The 16,954-nt window shown below is 28.9% G+C and overlaps 1 protein-coding gene across 2 annotated transcripts in view; it reads right to left on the reverse strand.

Annotated features, from left to right (window-relative positions):
• LOC126903287 (dual 3',5'-cyclic-AMP and -GMP phosphodiesterase 11-like) overlaps positions 1-16,954 on the reverse strand; it is a 33,063-nt gene continuing 16,109 nt past the window's right edge. Inside the window, exons 2-22 of one of the 2 annotated variants that reach the window (XM_050681406.1) lie at positions 11,400-11,702; positions 10,003-10,225; positions 7,859-8,204; positions 6,506-6,923; positions 5,189-5,415; positions 3,679-3,786; positions 3,483-3,620; positions 3,267-3,377; positions 3,103-3,197; positions 2,741-2,804; positions 2,433-2,668; positions 2,258-2,357; positions 2,114-2,200; positions 1,858-2,025; positions 1,691-1,800; positions 1,541-1,628; positions 1,371-1,471; positions 992-1,133; positions 852-926; positions 705-788; positions 1-641 (exon numbers count right to left, since the gene is read on the reverse strand). In XM_050681406.1, the coding sequence (XP_050537363.1) occupies positions 528-641; positions 705-788; positions 852-926; positions 992-1,133; positions 1,371-1,471; positions 1,541-1,628; positions 1,691-1,800; positions 1,858-2,025; positions 2,114-2,200; positions 2,258-2,357; positions 2,433-2,668; positions 2,741-2,804; positions 3,103-3,197; positions 3,267-3,377; positions 3,483-3,620; positions 3,679-3,786; positions 5,189-5,415; positions 6,506-6,923; positions 7,859-8,204; positions 10,003-10,225; positions 11,400-11,631 (3,267 nt within the window). In that variant the 5' untranslated portion in view covers positions 11,632-11,702 and the 3' untranslated portion in view covers positions 1-527. Of the gene's footprint in view, positions 642-704; positions 789-851; positions 927-991; positions 1,134-1,370; positions 1,472-1,540; positions 1,629-1,690; positions 1,801-1,857; positions 2,026-2,113; positions 2,201-2,257; positions 2,358-2,432; positions 2,669-2,740; positions 2,805-2,912; positions 2,977-3,102; positions 3,198-3,266; positions 3,378-3,482; positions 3,621-3,678; positions 3,787-5,188; positions 5,416-6,505; positions 6,924-7,858; positions 8,205-10,002; positions 10,226-11,399; positions 11,703-16,954 lie in introns of both variants that reach the window. The other variant, XM_050681397.1, reaches the window with a different exon arrangement.

The following is a 16,954-nucleotide window of genomic DNA, read 5'->3' on the forward strand; positions in this document are numbered from 1 at the left end:
TTATTAAGTAATCAAAATGGGTACACAAAATAAATAGTTTAGTAAAAGATTTATCTCATATAAATTTTGGTCGAATACGAATTGCAACGGTAAGAACTTAAAACCTTTTTATACAAATACATATAAATTTTCAAACGAACACATACATAACATAAATTATAACTATAATGTATATAAATTAAAATACATCATATATATAATAAGAACAAAGTACAAGGATGTCACTCTTAACAATATTATCATAGTATTTACAGAAGTCTATAACACAGAAAAATACTATAATTTTCTATAACTAAACACAAATTAAAATTATGTTTATGTTCTAATTACATTACATACATATTCATTAAATATTTTTATATTTCAAGTCTTATAAATCTAATGAGAAAAAAGTTAGGTAGGTTGGTTGATTACATAGATATTGTTTCACGAATTTCATATATTATTATGACCATAAATGTTTATTCTAACATTCAATCGCTCACATCGAACACAAATTTTCCAATAACACAAATCATTTTTTTTTTTCATTTATGACTTTGCGGGCGATATGTTTGTTTAGATTCTTCTAACCAGTGTATTTTGTTCTGTCGGACACCTTTGATCAATGGTTCCAGTTTCTCTGACAAATCAGCAATAGCCTAGAACCAAATTAAATACGTCATAGAAATTCTAAACAATTATTTCTATATTAATTAGCTCACCTGATAAATAGGTAAACAAATTGAATCAATAAACCCGACTTGCATCATTGGCAACTGATCCTCTTTTTCTCTATTCATTATGTCCTATAAATCAAATGAAATTGGATATAATTTTTATTTAAATTTCTAATATTCAATAATACATACAATTGGTGTTATATTAAAATTTCTCCTTTCAATATCACCTTGTTCGAAAAATTCATTAGTTACAAGTTCAGCAACCTAGAAAAAATGAAAAAACAATAAATTTAGTTATAAATTAAATATTAAATCCATGTTTAACTTACACGTTTCTCAATCTCCCATGGTTTTGTAATTGCTGCTAAATCGCAAACCGTCATCAGCATCGCCCTCAGCAACTCTCGGTCTTCTTCTCTAGTCCAATCATACATACCAGTACGAACTAATTCCAAGAATGTACCTCTTTTTCTATAAATTTATAATAAATAGTTAAAAAAGAATTATTTAATTAGCAATAAGTCCTAAATATACTGATTAGAAATATATTTTTCAAAAAAACATATGTATTACAGATATGTAATTGTTCAAGATATAAGTCATAGTTTATATTTTTTCCCGACACATTTTATATATGGAAATTTTATTTTAATATGATTTTACAATTTAATTATGGATAAAACTAAATGACACGCTATTAAATTTTACCTGAAATATACAGCTAGATCAGTTGCTAGAATAGCATCTTCCAAAACTTTTATAATGCGGGAATACTCTTCGGGCGACAAGTTACTCAATATCTGATTTCCCTGGAAACCATAACCGTCATTGTTACGTTTAACTCGTAAACTTTTGCAGGTAAACAAAACTTTACATACCTGACTATTCAAGATCATTAGGCATTGATCGAAGTGATGGTGTTCCATGGTAGATGTGGAATAAAGTTGCGCGAGCGGGGAACATACCCTATGAAATCAAAATATAATTGAAACACTCGTATTAAAGCAAAATTGTTTTATAAAACGTACTTTATTTGAAAAGAATTATTTGTTCCACGATGATCCAAATCATGACAAAGACAGGCAATAATTAAAGCTAGACATTCTAAGTCTCCAAATACCTTCCACCATTGAGTTGCCTACAAATAACCCAACAATTAGACGATATCCTTGCAAATTCAGTTTTTAAAGCTTACTGTTATTATGGAAAACATCATTTGAGCCACGTTAAACGCATGCCTCCAGTTATGATAAGTAACCGATCTATAGTTTTTCTTAACACTCAGTAACCACCGGCACATAACATTGTAATCAATATGAAATCTTTCAACAAAATCCATGTCTAGGAACATTCTAATACAAGCCTAAGAAAATGAATATTATACAATGTGACTTAATGCAAAATAAATGAATATGCAGAAAATTATTTACTAAATTCGAATAATTACTTACCAATAAAGTATCGTCATCTGTCATATGAATATCATCAAATGAAAAATTGTATAGATTATAAGTGGCGGCAGACGGAACTTGCAAAGCCTAAATAAAAATGAAATTATCAATTTAAAAAATAAAAAAATGTTAATAACACTTTACTCTTAATCTCTGCGCATCTTCAAGCGAAGCTGACGCATGGTAACTTAGTACATCCAAAGTAACGTTTTGTTTAGCATTTGCTATGATAGCTTTCTCAAACCTGCGTGAATGAATAGTTGCTCATTAATTGGACATTATTATATACAAGAAATCTGTGTTTTAATTGTATACTTACATGTGTGTATTGTGAATACCCATGCCACAAAATATAGCAAACGCCTCAACAAAATTTTCGTCATTTTTTGTGAACACAAGTTCATCAAATTTATTTACCAATTGTATAACACCAATTATTTGTCCATGTGAGTTTTTGATTGGCATACATAGGATAGTGGAGTGTTTGAAACCAGTACCTTGGTCAACGGACTTGTCAAATCGGGAGTCTTCATATGCGTTAGCAATGTTGACAGTCTGGAATAAAATGAACAACTTAATCATACTAGAGCAACAACTTTTAGCAAAATTCTGTACTAAGTGACTTACTTCTCCAGTGGTAGCAACATACCCGGTTATACCAACATTCACAGGAAATCTGCTCTCGAAAGGGCTAAAAAATTATGGGCATTGTTAATAGGTTACCTAAGTAATAAAAAGGAGACTAGGAATAAATCGACTGATAAGTGTCGAAACTTTTAGATTTTCTTCTCCTTTCNACTTCTCCAGTGGTAGCAACATACCCGGTTATACCAACATTCACAGGAAATCTGCTCTCGAAAGGGCTAAAAAATTATGGGCACTGTTAATAGGTTACCTAAGTAATAAAAAGGAGACTAGGAATAAATCGACTGATAAGTGTCGAAAGTGAAAAGAAGAAGAAAATAATGAACAACCCATTCGATTTTTACCTGGTTCGTTCACTGTCTTTTCCCTGTAAATCGTTGGCTTCCAAATCAAATACTCGTGAAAAGCTCGCTTTAGATGCTTCGTGCAACAGTAACACCTGCACAATGATACCAAAAAAATAATAAATATAACTAGATGAACACTAATAGAAATAAGTGTCTCCTACCTGTACTCTCTGGCACTGGATCAATGATTGGGTGTGAGTAAGAATTCTGAAAACCATATGTTCAATGGTACTTTGTTCTTCAAATATCATACGAGCCAGATCCAATAAAACCTGATCGAAAATAAAATATAATTTATAATATATCAATATTCCAAAATTTTATGACGTCATGGTGTCATCCAACCTTTTATGTTAGCTAAATGTTTTATTTAGTACCTGATTTCGTTTTACTTCTAACTGGCTTTTTTCGTAGAGTTGCGCATTTCTTAGACCAATTCCACAAAATTGTAAATAATCAGAAAACACTTTCTCATCATTTTGTGTAAAGCATGGAGCATTTTTCTTGTTGATGACCTGCAAAATATCACGCCTTATTATACTTAGCTTTGAAGTTATTTATAATTTGTCTTACTTGTGCCACTCCCATTACCTCCCCATTAAAGTCTTTGATCGGCATACACAATAAACTGTGCGTTTTGTACCCAGTGCGAGCATCTATGTCGTGGTTGAATCGCGTATCCTAAAATACACCGGGGTGTTAACATATAAATACGAACGTCATATTATACTCTAACACCTATAGATATATTATGTATATAATATAAGAGAGTATTATGTCAGATGCGTATTTATGCTTGTAAAACCCACGGCTTAAGGCCAATGCATATCTTGCATAAGTCGCTACTAAACCTTGACCCAATAAAGGTCACTAAGTTTATCTGCCAAAACTTTTTTAAATCGAATGAATGGTTAAAGGTATTATAACAACTATTTGAAATAGTTTTATCGAGTTGTTCGCTGATTAACTAGTCATTTTATGAGAGGACCATCATTAGAAATTTCCAAAAAACTAGTGTAAAGTATATTTTTCACAAGACATTATAAAATTAGTTCTTTAATATAGGATTTAAAAATACTAAAATTAAATAGAACTTCAAATTTCCACACACATTTTTAGTANGCTGATTAACTAGTCATTTTATGAGAGGACCATCATTAGAAATTTCCAAAAAACTAGTGTAAAGTATATTTTTCACAAGACATAAAATTAGTTCTTTAATATAGGATTTAAAAATACTAAAATTAAATAGAACTTCAAATTTCCACACACATTTTTAGTAATACATTATTTTTTCCAATATTTTCTATAACATATTGTCTCCATCTCACAAATTTAAAATTAAACTAAAAGTTCAATATCTAATTATTGTAACATTCATACATAACAGTAATAATGATCAGAACAGGTTGTTCCGGTTGACGATAATTATTACATGAATACAAAAGCAAGGTTGACTATCCATTAAATTATTACACACAAATTTGCATAGGCCCTAATGACATTTAACTGAAAATTATTTATTTCTATTTAAAAACAAATAAAAAAATCTTAGCAGCATTATGATATGGCATGAACCTTATTTCTCTCCATTCTAAAATTTCGAACTTTGCATCATATACGCCCTTTCTATGCTATTGTATTTAATGAGATCGACTTCTTTTACCATTTTATTAAAGCCAACTTAACTATTATCTTTCTTATTAACTTTATATTTGCGAACTATTACACAAAATTACACTATTGATTTTTTTTTTTTATTATTATTATCCACAACGAAATTTCAATCAAGTGGAAAAACTTTCAACATCAGCCAAGTACTACTAAAAATTTATTCATTTAACAACGCCGCAATCCATAACACTCACTTTTTGTAGAACTGTATATCCAAAAACATAAGATATCATTAAGTACGCACTCGTTAATACTTTTTTTATAATTAATATACGTGATAAAGTATTCAAAATTATAAACAATGAAGATTTATCATTATACTAAAATACTGAGTTTATCTGAAAATCACTAATATGCTATTAATGATATAAAAAACTAATTAAAAAAATCGTTATTTAATTTTTTTTACCTTATACGCGTCAGGTATGTTGACGGGTTCACCACTTTCAGCTACATACCCGACAATTCCGGTTCCCCATGGTATGTGGATCTCTTTTTTCTTTTCCATTTCTTGGAGTGTTGATCGAGAACAAACATCAAATAATTTTGATACCAAACACTTGGACTGACATCCTTGGTAATGTGGTGGTGGAGCAAACGTTGATTTTGGTGCCATTGAACCCACGTTAGTCGAGCCTATAAACATAAAATTTCATGATTTCCATATTTTTAAGGGATAGTGGGCGTTTACTGCCCAACGAGTAAAGTCATTCATATTTATATAGGGCCTTCGAATTCATTTTATAAAAATATTGCCATGACTAACAAATTTTATAACCCTTTCGAAGTTAATCAAATGCATATTTTTGAATTTACATTTAGTTATTAATATTATATATGCAAATTAATTATAATAGGCTATTGATCTAATTATTCGGCTTGATGATTTCAAATGCAAATATTTGTATATTTAATTAATTTAACTAATTTATAAACCATCATTCATTAAGTATAAGTAATATAAAATGTTCACTGGAATTAAATATTTATAACCCATAGTTATAAAATAGTAAACGCTTAATTACAATATAGAGATAGTGGGATAATATCATCTACTGAAAATTTACTATTATTTTTCTAAAATTTTCTCTGAATATGTTAAATTTTGTAAAATTATAATATGATAATTTGATTCTATATTTACAATCTATGTTTATTTTCAATAACGTATTTAAATATGTTATTCTAAATAAATTTAGTTTTTTAATTTTTTTGCTCTTTAATTGATAATATGTTTGTGAAATTTAATATTATTGGTAGTGCTATATAAGAAGACAAAGGCTTAATTAAAATCTTATGAACTCATCTATGTATCATACTTTTATTTTTATAAAGATAAATTTACATTTTTTTATAACTATAACTAAATTTCAAAATCATGGGCGTCATTACCAATACCTGTGAGTGGCATTAGACATATGTGATAGTAATCACAGCCAAAATTAATATTTATTTATAATTAAAATTCATCCAATCCCTTAAAGTGAGATGAAAAATTAATTAAGTGTTTGGTAATGGACAATTTTATCATTTTTTTAAGAAATAAATCAATATTTAATTATTATTGAAATGCTTCTCATTTAAAATATTCAACGATATACTCTAATAATACCGTGTTTTTATTACTTAAATATAGTTCAGGATTAATCATGTGAATGTTGCAGTTTTTTAAACTCATATATAATTATTTTAATTAATATCTGATAACTTTATTATAAAAGCTTACCTATTGGAGATCCAACGATTAAAGCGCCTACTTCTTCAACCGGTTGAATAGATTGTTGGTTAGGAACATTTTCTTGATTCGAATGATGATGAGTGTGATGGTGGTGATGGTGGTGTCGAGAGTGATGATGGATTTGCTGTTCGCCCTTAGACGTTTCTTCGTCTGAAGTTGCAACTGCTGTTGAGGAATGGTCGTCCTTGCTCAAGCATCCAACTGTGATGCTGGCGTGCAGCCTTCGAGGGCTACACATGCGCTTGATCGTTGGAGCCGACCTGTGGTGATCATGCTGACAGGCTGATAGTCCACCACCTTGTACTAAGAACAAAGACCCTCTGTCGGCGTTCAACAACGTGCTAACATTCTGGAGGATCTTGTGGCAAAGTGAACGGACATCTAACTCATTGCAAATATCTTTGACCTACATAAAGCAGTAAATATAATTAAAAATGATCATTTTTAAAAAAAGTTTTACATAATGAAATAAAGTTCTAAAAAAACATATTAAAATATTACGTAACTTAAAAAATATACATGTATAATTTATAACTATAGCTCAAGTAACATTTTTTTGATATCACTATAAAAACTAAATGCTATTACAAGTCAATTTAAAAATTAGACTAGAACGAATAAAAATGAAATCAGTAAAAGATTCATGAAAAAATGTTAGTCAATTTGTATACATTAAATAAATATTTAGAATTTTTTATATATTTTTTTTTATTAAACTTGTAACTTATAATAAAACTTCATCAATCTTTTCTATTTGTGCATATATTAACGAATCATCTTTCACATTGAATATCACTCAACATATTAAAATGGAGATGGTGCGAGTTCGGGTTCATTGCAATTGATTTATACGATATTGTACAAAGGTAGTGGTCTAATTATCATTACATGTCCAAGGTTTTAGTAATATCCAATTGAAGACAGTTTAATTTAAAATTAAAACTATGTTAAAAATATCTAACTCAAATAAATAACTCAAAATGTGCTTAATATAAGAGAAGCAATAGAAATGTTTATAAATAAAAACAATTTAATTCATTGGTATCTTGATCCACTGAAAAAATCATTTTAAACTTGTGTCCACTGGTAAATTGTGATAATATTACATAACAAATGTAATTTTAATTTTAAAAAATTAGCGATAAGAGATAAATTTTTATTTTTATTAAAGACTGTTTAAGTTTGTACCATTGAAAATATATTCCACACCATAAATAACGTAATGATTGACTTTATAAGTTGGAAATAATATAAATACATTTTACACCATTTTCATTTATTTAAGAAACGTCGCGCAGGTTCAAAGTCTTAAACGGTATGTTTTCATTGTTGTACACTCACTAATTCGAAAATAAGCTGTTTTTCGTCAAGCTGCCTTAATTCATGCCGTGACCGCCGTCTGGCCACTGGAGCAGTGGTTGCTTCATCTGGATGGTCGTGGGCTAAAAACGTAGGAGTACCGTCAACTGTGGTCACCATTGGTTTGAGGCCTCCACGTTCAAACTCGTGTGCAGATATTTTCCGAACCGGAGTGGTTGTTCCACTACTGCCAGCTCCCGCACCCCCCGATCCTCCAATAGACTGTCTTTCGTTGCCGTTAGGAGTGGCTGCAGTATTTCCAGCTCCACAACTGCTGGCTGATGCGTGCGATACCAACCAAGCATCCACAATATTCCTCGTTGCTTTTCTATAAAAAAAACGTACAAATTATTAAAATTACTTGTTGTAAATTGTAAAAGTAAAAAAAATTGTTGTACAATTTTCAATTCTAAATAAAGGATACACAAAATTTCTAGGAAATAATTAGTTTCTACGCTCAATTGTTCAAATATTTTAATAGATATAATTTTTTTTTCTTAATACAGTTTTGTTCATTATTTGAGTTCAACTTTCAATTTCACTAAGAATACTTTTTAAGAAAACATTTAATATTTTCAAGAAATTTTAGCAATAAAAATTTCATAAAAAGTAGATTTTATAAATCCCACATTAAAATGAAATTTCATTATAGATCTCATTAAAACGTCTTATTTATTTTCAATCTAGTAATTGCTACACTTAAATGAAAACAATTATAATAGCATATCAAATTTAAAACAACGTATTAAACTATAAAATTGTACCAATAATTGAAATTTACCTCTACGAAGACTGATAAAAACTTGTAACTATGTCGTCTTTGTCCTACTAACTGGAATGGATATGAAAAATAAACTAAATTAGTTGAACTTTTGTCGTTTAACAATTATTTTGTTTATGTGTATCATTAGAGGGTGGCAATTACTTACTGTCACATATAAATGAACGTACAACGTCTGGACTGATATATATTTCAATAATAATGATTTTTTTTAACAGATAACAATCAAATGAAAATTTAAAAAAAAAATCTAATCGATATTTTTCTACAGTATTAAGAAAACGACTGCAAAAAATGAAAAATATTTTAGTAGAACGTTATTTGACATTCAATTATTTCATTAACCTACGCCTAATTCATTCATATGGCTTCTATTTTTGTAACTTTATATAATTTTATTGAAATAATCGTTTAAATTGATGATTTATTTAACAATCTTTTCATTGGTTTCGATTTCAATTGATCATTTAAATGAGTTTTAATGAATCAATTCATTGAAATATATTTATGTATAAATAAATAAAATTTAATTCATCAATAAATTCTAAAAATAATAAATAAAACGCATATACATTTTTTTTATTCGTAAACTGTAAAAATAATAGTTTAAATAAACCAGTTTTCATTAGATTTTCTAAAAGATCTAGCTAGACTTAATAAAAGTTTAGCTAAACCTAATATAAGCTAGGGCCTTATTACCCTCACTTACCATTCAAATAAATAAATCATAACAATAACTAAGTAGTTTTATTTTATACTTTATACGTATCATTACAAATCGTATTTCTTTTCTACAAAACAAATTTGTTGTTATGGATAAAAAATATATTTGTTTTTAACAATCTAAAAGGCTGTTACTTTTTTTTATTCAAATGGAAATTAATTAAGACATAAGCGTAGATAAGACAAAGACTGTTGCATAACATGAAAACTTCGTTAGCTAAAAATAGAACAGAAACCGTTATCCTACCGAATAGAAATTTGAATAACAGCTGGAGGACACGGTGTTTATGTGGTTATAGGCCGAGTTTACCACATGCATCGTCGATGCACGTGGAAACGGCGTTTCCACTGGTTAGTTGAAACTAGACCGTTAAAAATAGACAAAAAATGAGGTAAAATCATTGAACTCGCATAATGCAAAACGTTGACTTCTAACTAAGTCTCAATAATTCTTTTTTAAACTAATATGTTAATATTATTCCATCAAATAAAACAATATATAATTACCAATTTTACAGATATTAATCTTTTAATAGCGTTTAAATTATAATTAATTCAATAGAATAGTAATTTACTTAATGAAAAAAAAAATATGTTTATTGATAGATAATGTTTACTTTACCTGAGGAAATAATCATGGGCAAAGTCTCGGTGCTCATCGAGCCACGCTTCAATCTTAGCATATTCAGGGTCGTAGTCTTGATGATTTTTTGCTAATGACGGTGGTTGGGGTCCCGGCAATGCTGATGGTAACGTAGTGATTCGGGTTAAATCTCCTCCGCTACAAGTTTCAGCAGTCATCCGAAGGTCGTCCACCCCGCCACCGGTGCTTCTGGATTGTAACCCTATATGAAAAAAATCACGAATTCAAAAGTTTACTTTAGACGAAAAAATATTTCTGCAGACAACACGCTTTATACGAAGTAAAAGTTTAAAATGTGTGACAGAGACAAAAAATATATTAGTTCATTTATGATGGACACATGTAAAATATATAACAATCCCATCTACAAATCTCATAATTGTCCATGATAAATGATACGCACACGAACAAATAGTATTGTACATGAAGTATTTATACCCTTGACTTTCCAAATATTAATAAACAAGTAGCAATTTAAATGCTCTCAATTCGCGTCATTCACTTAAATCATAAGTTTTCATATCGGCAAATTTATTTAAACTCAATGAAACACCATGCTAAATTATCATCACAATAAAAGCCCCACAAATATACTCGTATCAAAAAGCAAAATAAATTTTTTGTCATTTTTAAACGTACCTATAAAATTTCTAATCAACTGCTTTCTATAAGCCGTTGTACCAAATACATTAAAAACGCCACCAAAACATGAATGCGTAGCTACTCTTAATCTAAATAATAACTTAAACACTTGAGCCACACTTAGCGTTTACTTTAAAGTAAAAAGTGCATTAACATTCAGAAGCTAGACTTTTTGAGTCTGCTCGTGACTCGTCAAAGCAACAACTTTTTAATGAAAAATATGTTCATGACAAATATTTATATGCCAGACATGGAAATTGGTTCTAGGTTAAGATTTGAAATGGAGTGTCGAATATTTAAGGCCGACTTCCTCCAAAGACTAGGAGCTATCAAGGAAATATTAGATATGCATAATTGCAACACTGAATAATTATACTGGTTCTTGAAATCGAATTTGAAATAAAAACTAGTTGGTCGACAGACATTGACTTTATTGTCGATCGATGTTAAGTAGTGCGTTCATTAATATATTATTTGATCCCAAGTTTAACACTTTTAGCAGCAGTAAAAACTACTCGAATTAATAAAAACTCGAACAATTTCACACTGCCCGAGATAACCCGTTTAGACGCTCGCCCGGAGTTATCTATCGGCCTTAGTTTTCCCCAGCACATGCAACGCGTCGATTCAACAGAGACTCGTATGTCATACGTACAATGCGACAAAGTTAAAAAATAAATAAATAACGGATGTTAACATGAAATATATGGTGCGCTGGTAATATAAACTGATACCTGTATGATCGTTGTTGTTGATGATGATGCTGTTGTTGTGACGACATTTGGTTCGATGGTGCCCCATACTAAAAATTTGGCCCATTGAACAATGCACCATCACGTGTATTCTTAACGGATCACCACCCACTAATGGTCGGCCGTTGCGCCGGACACAGGCGACGACCGCGCGTCCATCGTCAAACGTGTTTACTTTATATTCAATGTTAATAGTACGGGTGTATAAATTCATAAATGTCTCAACGAAAGTGATTCAATTGAGGTCTTTGACTAATCCACTGCCGCGTAACACACTTGATACTTCTATACAAACGCCAAACACCAGACCCAAATGTATTACCATTCATTAGAAATAATAAGTTCAGTTTAAAATACAGTATGTTTCAGTGATTGATACAAAAATACAATTCGAGGACACGGGAAAAAATCACTACAATCAGTTTTACGCTGTTGTTCCTCCCTCCCCTAATTTATCGCGAATTTTACATATATGAACTAAAATTAAACAGTCGTTCTGAAACATACCGTGGTAAATCATTTGCAACCGTCAGTTTATATTAAATTTTAGTGCGATGACCACTAAAAAAATAATTAATGTCCATCGGCAAATTATCTGAAGGGTCACTACTCAATCCCAGCTCAAATTAAACGAGGACATCTATAAAGTTAACACTCGTCAAATCAAATATAATCATTCATAACTGGTAACGGGAAAAATAATATTAATTATGTCTAACATAATATAGCAAAAATGAATTTATTGCAATTTTTTTTAGTGAATTTTAGTCAGTAAAAATAACAAACTACATTTTTTTGGGACAAAAATTAAAAGCTTATTGAAAGTGATAACAATGCAGTTAAAATATGGAAACTTATGGTACAATTAGAAAACTAGGCCAATCTCAATAATAGTATTTTTTTTTTATAAGAAATCCAAATTTTTTGTTATAACAATGTTAAAGAAACATTAATTACAAACTTACTAGGTTTTCTTTTATTAAATTGTTTGCTCGATTTAATTTAACATCGTCAAAACAATTAATATTTTGTAATATTGCATAAGTCTTATTAGAACAATTATCACTTGGTGCGAATATTGACATTATCATAACAATACTATCTACCTCTTTTATTATTAATTTTTTTTAAGGAAACCGGTTTACACTAATTTTCTATGTCTACGAAACAGCTATTAGTTACATTTTATTGAATTAGGGAGTTAGGTTAATGGTGTTAAATGACATCTATGTTTTAACAAACTATTTTCCCAATTTATTTAGTGTCAAATTGAAAAATATTTCTTGTGTTGACCAGGCGAACTTAACACGCAAATTAGAGTTCGACGACACTTTGTTTTGAAAGGTGTTTAATAATAATAAACATTAGCCAAAAATTAGAACAATTACTCTTCAGAAGTGGAATAATTCATTTTCAAATAACAGTAAATAATTATTGCGACACGTTTGTTTGAACTCTCAATGGTAAATTGTACAGTAAAGAATTTCAATAGACTATTGTCCAAAATTCGGTATTTTAAAATAGTATTTTCCTTTTGACTTATATAGACCAATTGTTTTTTCATAATAAAACTAATGTTAGACAAGTTAAATGAGTGTTATTCGGTAACAACGTAACGATAAGTAGATAATAGACTAATATTATTACGAAAAATTCACAATAATTTTCACTCCGCAGAAAACTCCTACTGTGTTCCTAATTAATCACCGCGATTAATTAATGATAATGTAAACTATTAAAATAAAAGACGTTTAACAATACATTCTACGAATACACCGTAGGCAAATTTTCTTAGAGTTTTAAATATTTTTTACGCCGACATTTGATACAATGAGAATTTTTATTTTATCAAATACGATGACACACAATAATAAATCGAGAAGTTTAATAGTCGTATTTGAAGAATTGACCTATTTCGACTTGTAATAAAACTCTATTAGATCATCGTTTGCGAGCACGTCAAAACAATTTAGTAGCCATATCAAAGTGACAACAGTCATTGGACTTTAATTGTTTTCTTTTCTTTCTTTTTTTTTTTACCATTTGTTATTATGTTTATAAGCACTGCCGTCCTATCAATAACAACTCCTTGAACTCAACGCGCGCGACGAACACACACTTGTTGGTCAACAACAATACTCATAGTTTAAATTGCTGTATTCTGTGTAGAGTATCATGTCAATTATTAATTATTGTGTATGTTTAATCGACACTGATACACCGGACAATTGATCAAAGTAAAAAAAAAATAATACAATCTCTTAAGTTATCACTTTAAAATGATTAACAGTGATCCTTCTTTAAATTTGTAAAGGATTTGCAATGAAAAGAAAAAATAACCAACAGATAATTATTCTTAATATGCAAGAAGTCATAAACGACAACTCGACACATGCTTATACTCCGAACGGATAACAGAATTGCGTTAATAATTAATTAAGTGACTAACGCTTCGGTTGTACAAAACAAATTAACAAAAAACTAATGTAGTAGTAAATCGTAAATTAATAATTAATTTTTTCGTGGTCTAAACGTAACACACGCTTATATGAATCTAATAATATAGACAGCGAATCGACAAAACAAATTTTCAGTAAAGTTATGGACAATTTTTTTTTTTTTTTTTTGGAATAAAGTACATTACACAATATTTATCACAATACAATACATTTAACTAAATAATCTAATTAAATTAATAAAATAATTTCATCAGGATCCAAACATGTAATATTAGAAGATTGTTTTCATAAAATATTTTTGATGGTAACAAGTAAACTTTTTTTTTACTGTAAACAAAGTGATAAATTTCTCATGTGAAAATATCAAAGTATCAAGTTTTTTGATAATTTAGTTGATTTTTATGTGCTATACAAATATGATGTCCATTTCGACATGGTGTACATTAGTAATCAGCTTGATATATTACAACAAATATGGTAAATTAAAATTATCACTTTGGTCATTATACACCACCGAGTAAACAGTTTAGTTATCCATGTGGTCATAATAACAAACCATATCATATTGCCGTCATTTTAATAAATACTGATGCCCCTCGCATAGATATCATATTTAATTTTGGACTTTAAAATGAACATACTCACATTCACCTTCATTATTGTTTTATTTATATCAAACAATTATTTAATTAAATAATACTTTAGTTGACCGGATAAAGACATTTATATCGATAATAAATTATGTTGACAGGACAAAAGTGTAAATTATATTTTTTCACTTTTTCATAAACTATATATAATCAAAGCCTAATTAAAATGAAAGCTTGGAACTTATTTCAATTTCACAATTGGTAAAACAACCAGATTAGTCCAACATTTTATGTATTTTTTGTAAAATTTGAATAAGTGTAATATTTGTGCGTAGTTCAACACAAAATTGAATTCTATATTCTTAATATCTGTGAAGATATTTAATTTAGAAAAAAAATTTTACCATTGCTTTTAATGGAAAATTAAAAGAAATTGACTTATCTGGTTGTTGCATCAAACTTTTCAATTTTGAAACCAAATCAAAAATAAAAAAAAATATATCATAGAAAAAGTTAACAAAATATTTTTATTTCTCTCTTGCAACTGTCTTAATAAAAGTATAACTAATTATTAATGTACTCCGAAGAATTAAGCAAGGATCAAGTTTAACTAGAGTTAGTTAGTTAATTAAAAACCATACTGAGTCAGAACACTCTTTTACCACAACATCAATGTTCTGTTGTAGAAAAAAACTGTACAAATTAATTTAAATAATAAAAAATTTAATTAAAAAAATCCACTAATAATTAAACTGCTATACTTAAAATTTAAGTTTCAATACTACCTTTCGCCTTTAGTTTTTTGCAGATATAACGCACGTTCAATAATGTAAGTTTAAAAATATATAACCAACGCACAAATTAGTGAAGAAGTAAGTATAATTAAAAAAAAAAAAAGACAGCAACCGAAGAAGTAATGTTTTCAAATAAAATGATTGCGACGGATTACAAATGTAGGATAGCTTGGTGACCGACGACCAACGCGCAACAAGTCACGAGAATTATAGAACAGCCAACCATCTTGAACGGTTTTGACCGTTTTCTTTTTGTTCTATTGATTACTTTTTTTAAACCATCTATATTTACATAAATTCAATAGACTCCCAGAATAGTAACACAGATCTACTATAGTAACATTCCAAATATAATACTTCGTTGTGACGTTATACATTATTTACAAGGACAATGTTGTAAATGCATTTAAATATTTGCTGTCTTTCGGTTAAAACTAATCCAATAATAAAAATTTTCAATAGTACACAAATCAATAATAACAATAGAATTTTTGAAATAGTAAACTAAATTTCTATACATCCTCTAATAACGTACCACAAAATAGCGTTTTATTCAACTTTATCACCTAAGCGATTCGCATTTGCATAGCACAGGTTAACCATTAAGGTTAAGTGGCGTCAAGTTGCAAAATGTTTCAAGTGCATAGATCAGTATGTCAATATTAGTAATATTCTCTAAATAATACTTACAATATAGTGATCTGTAACAATGTGCTATCGCAGCCATGAATTTCAACAACTATAGAACCCAGCATAGTTTAAAAAATATCACAAAATAAAAAAAAGCTCAAGTCATAAATGACATGTTTTTGACTACCACAATAGATTAAATCACTACCTTTCGAGGTCTTTAAGTACTTTGTTCGAGTATGTGTGTACATGCGATGTCATTGTATAACAATATCGTATAAAAAACTTAAAAAGTTGACATAGAGATGCATGTACAATAATATTTATATTATCACTTCGATGGTGTATAAGATTACCACTGATTCACTAATATATGGTACTGTTAGTTATGTTTGTCGGTTGGGATTACGACTAAAAAATTATATTTTTCGTCGCACAAAAATGTCTTGAAACTAAACGAATTACTATTAAAGTAATCACAATGACCTATTACATAATTAAATGTCTTAATTATGATTTAGTCTCTAATATAATATTTCCATCTATCATTATAATTTATAAGTACATAAAACAGGGTAAACTATACCTAAATACGACATTAAACTTCAATAAATCATAAGTATAGTTTTCAATATTTCCTAGAATTGGGATTTAAATTCAGAATCCATTAATGAATATCATAGTTATAGCGTATATTTAGTTCTATAATTATAGTGTACAATTAAAATAGACCGCACGTTTTGCATCTCAGATTTAAATTTATTGAGAAATATTTTTAATAATTCAAGAGAACAAGTAATTATGAAAAATTGTCCAGTCTCTCATTGAAAATTGCTAGACAAAATACAAAGACATTTGTGTAGGTTAAAACATTCCATAGTTTGATAATGAAACTCATAAAAATAGGGATAGCATAAACATACCGAAAGAACAACTTTTAAAAGTTTTATCAGAAAATTTGAAAATTTGCTACCTAGTTTTTACTTTGACTGTTAATTGCAATTATTCCGACGTTAGTTGTCTTTGGTAGATTATAATGGCAAACAACAACAATGTGTTATTTT

The sequence above is a fragment of the Daktulosphaira vitifoliae genome, unplaced genomic scaffold (genome assembly GCF_025091365.1).
Source record: "Daktulosphaira vitifoliae isolate Bord-2020 unplaced genomic scaffold, ASM2509136v1 Scaffold_1, whole genome shotgun sequence".
Taxonomy (NCBI): domain Eukaryota; kingdom Metazoa; phylum Arthropoda; class Insecta; order Hemiptera; family Phylloxeridae; genus Daktulosphaira; species Daktulosphaira vitifoliae.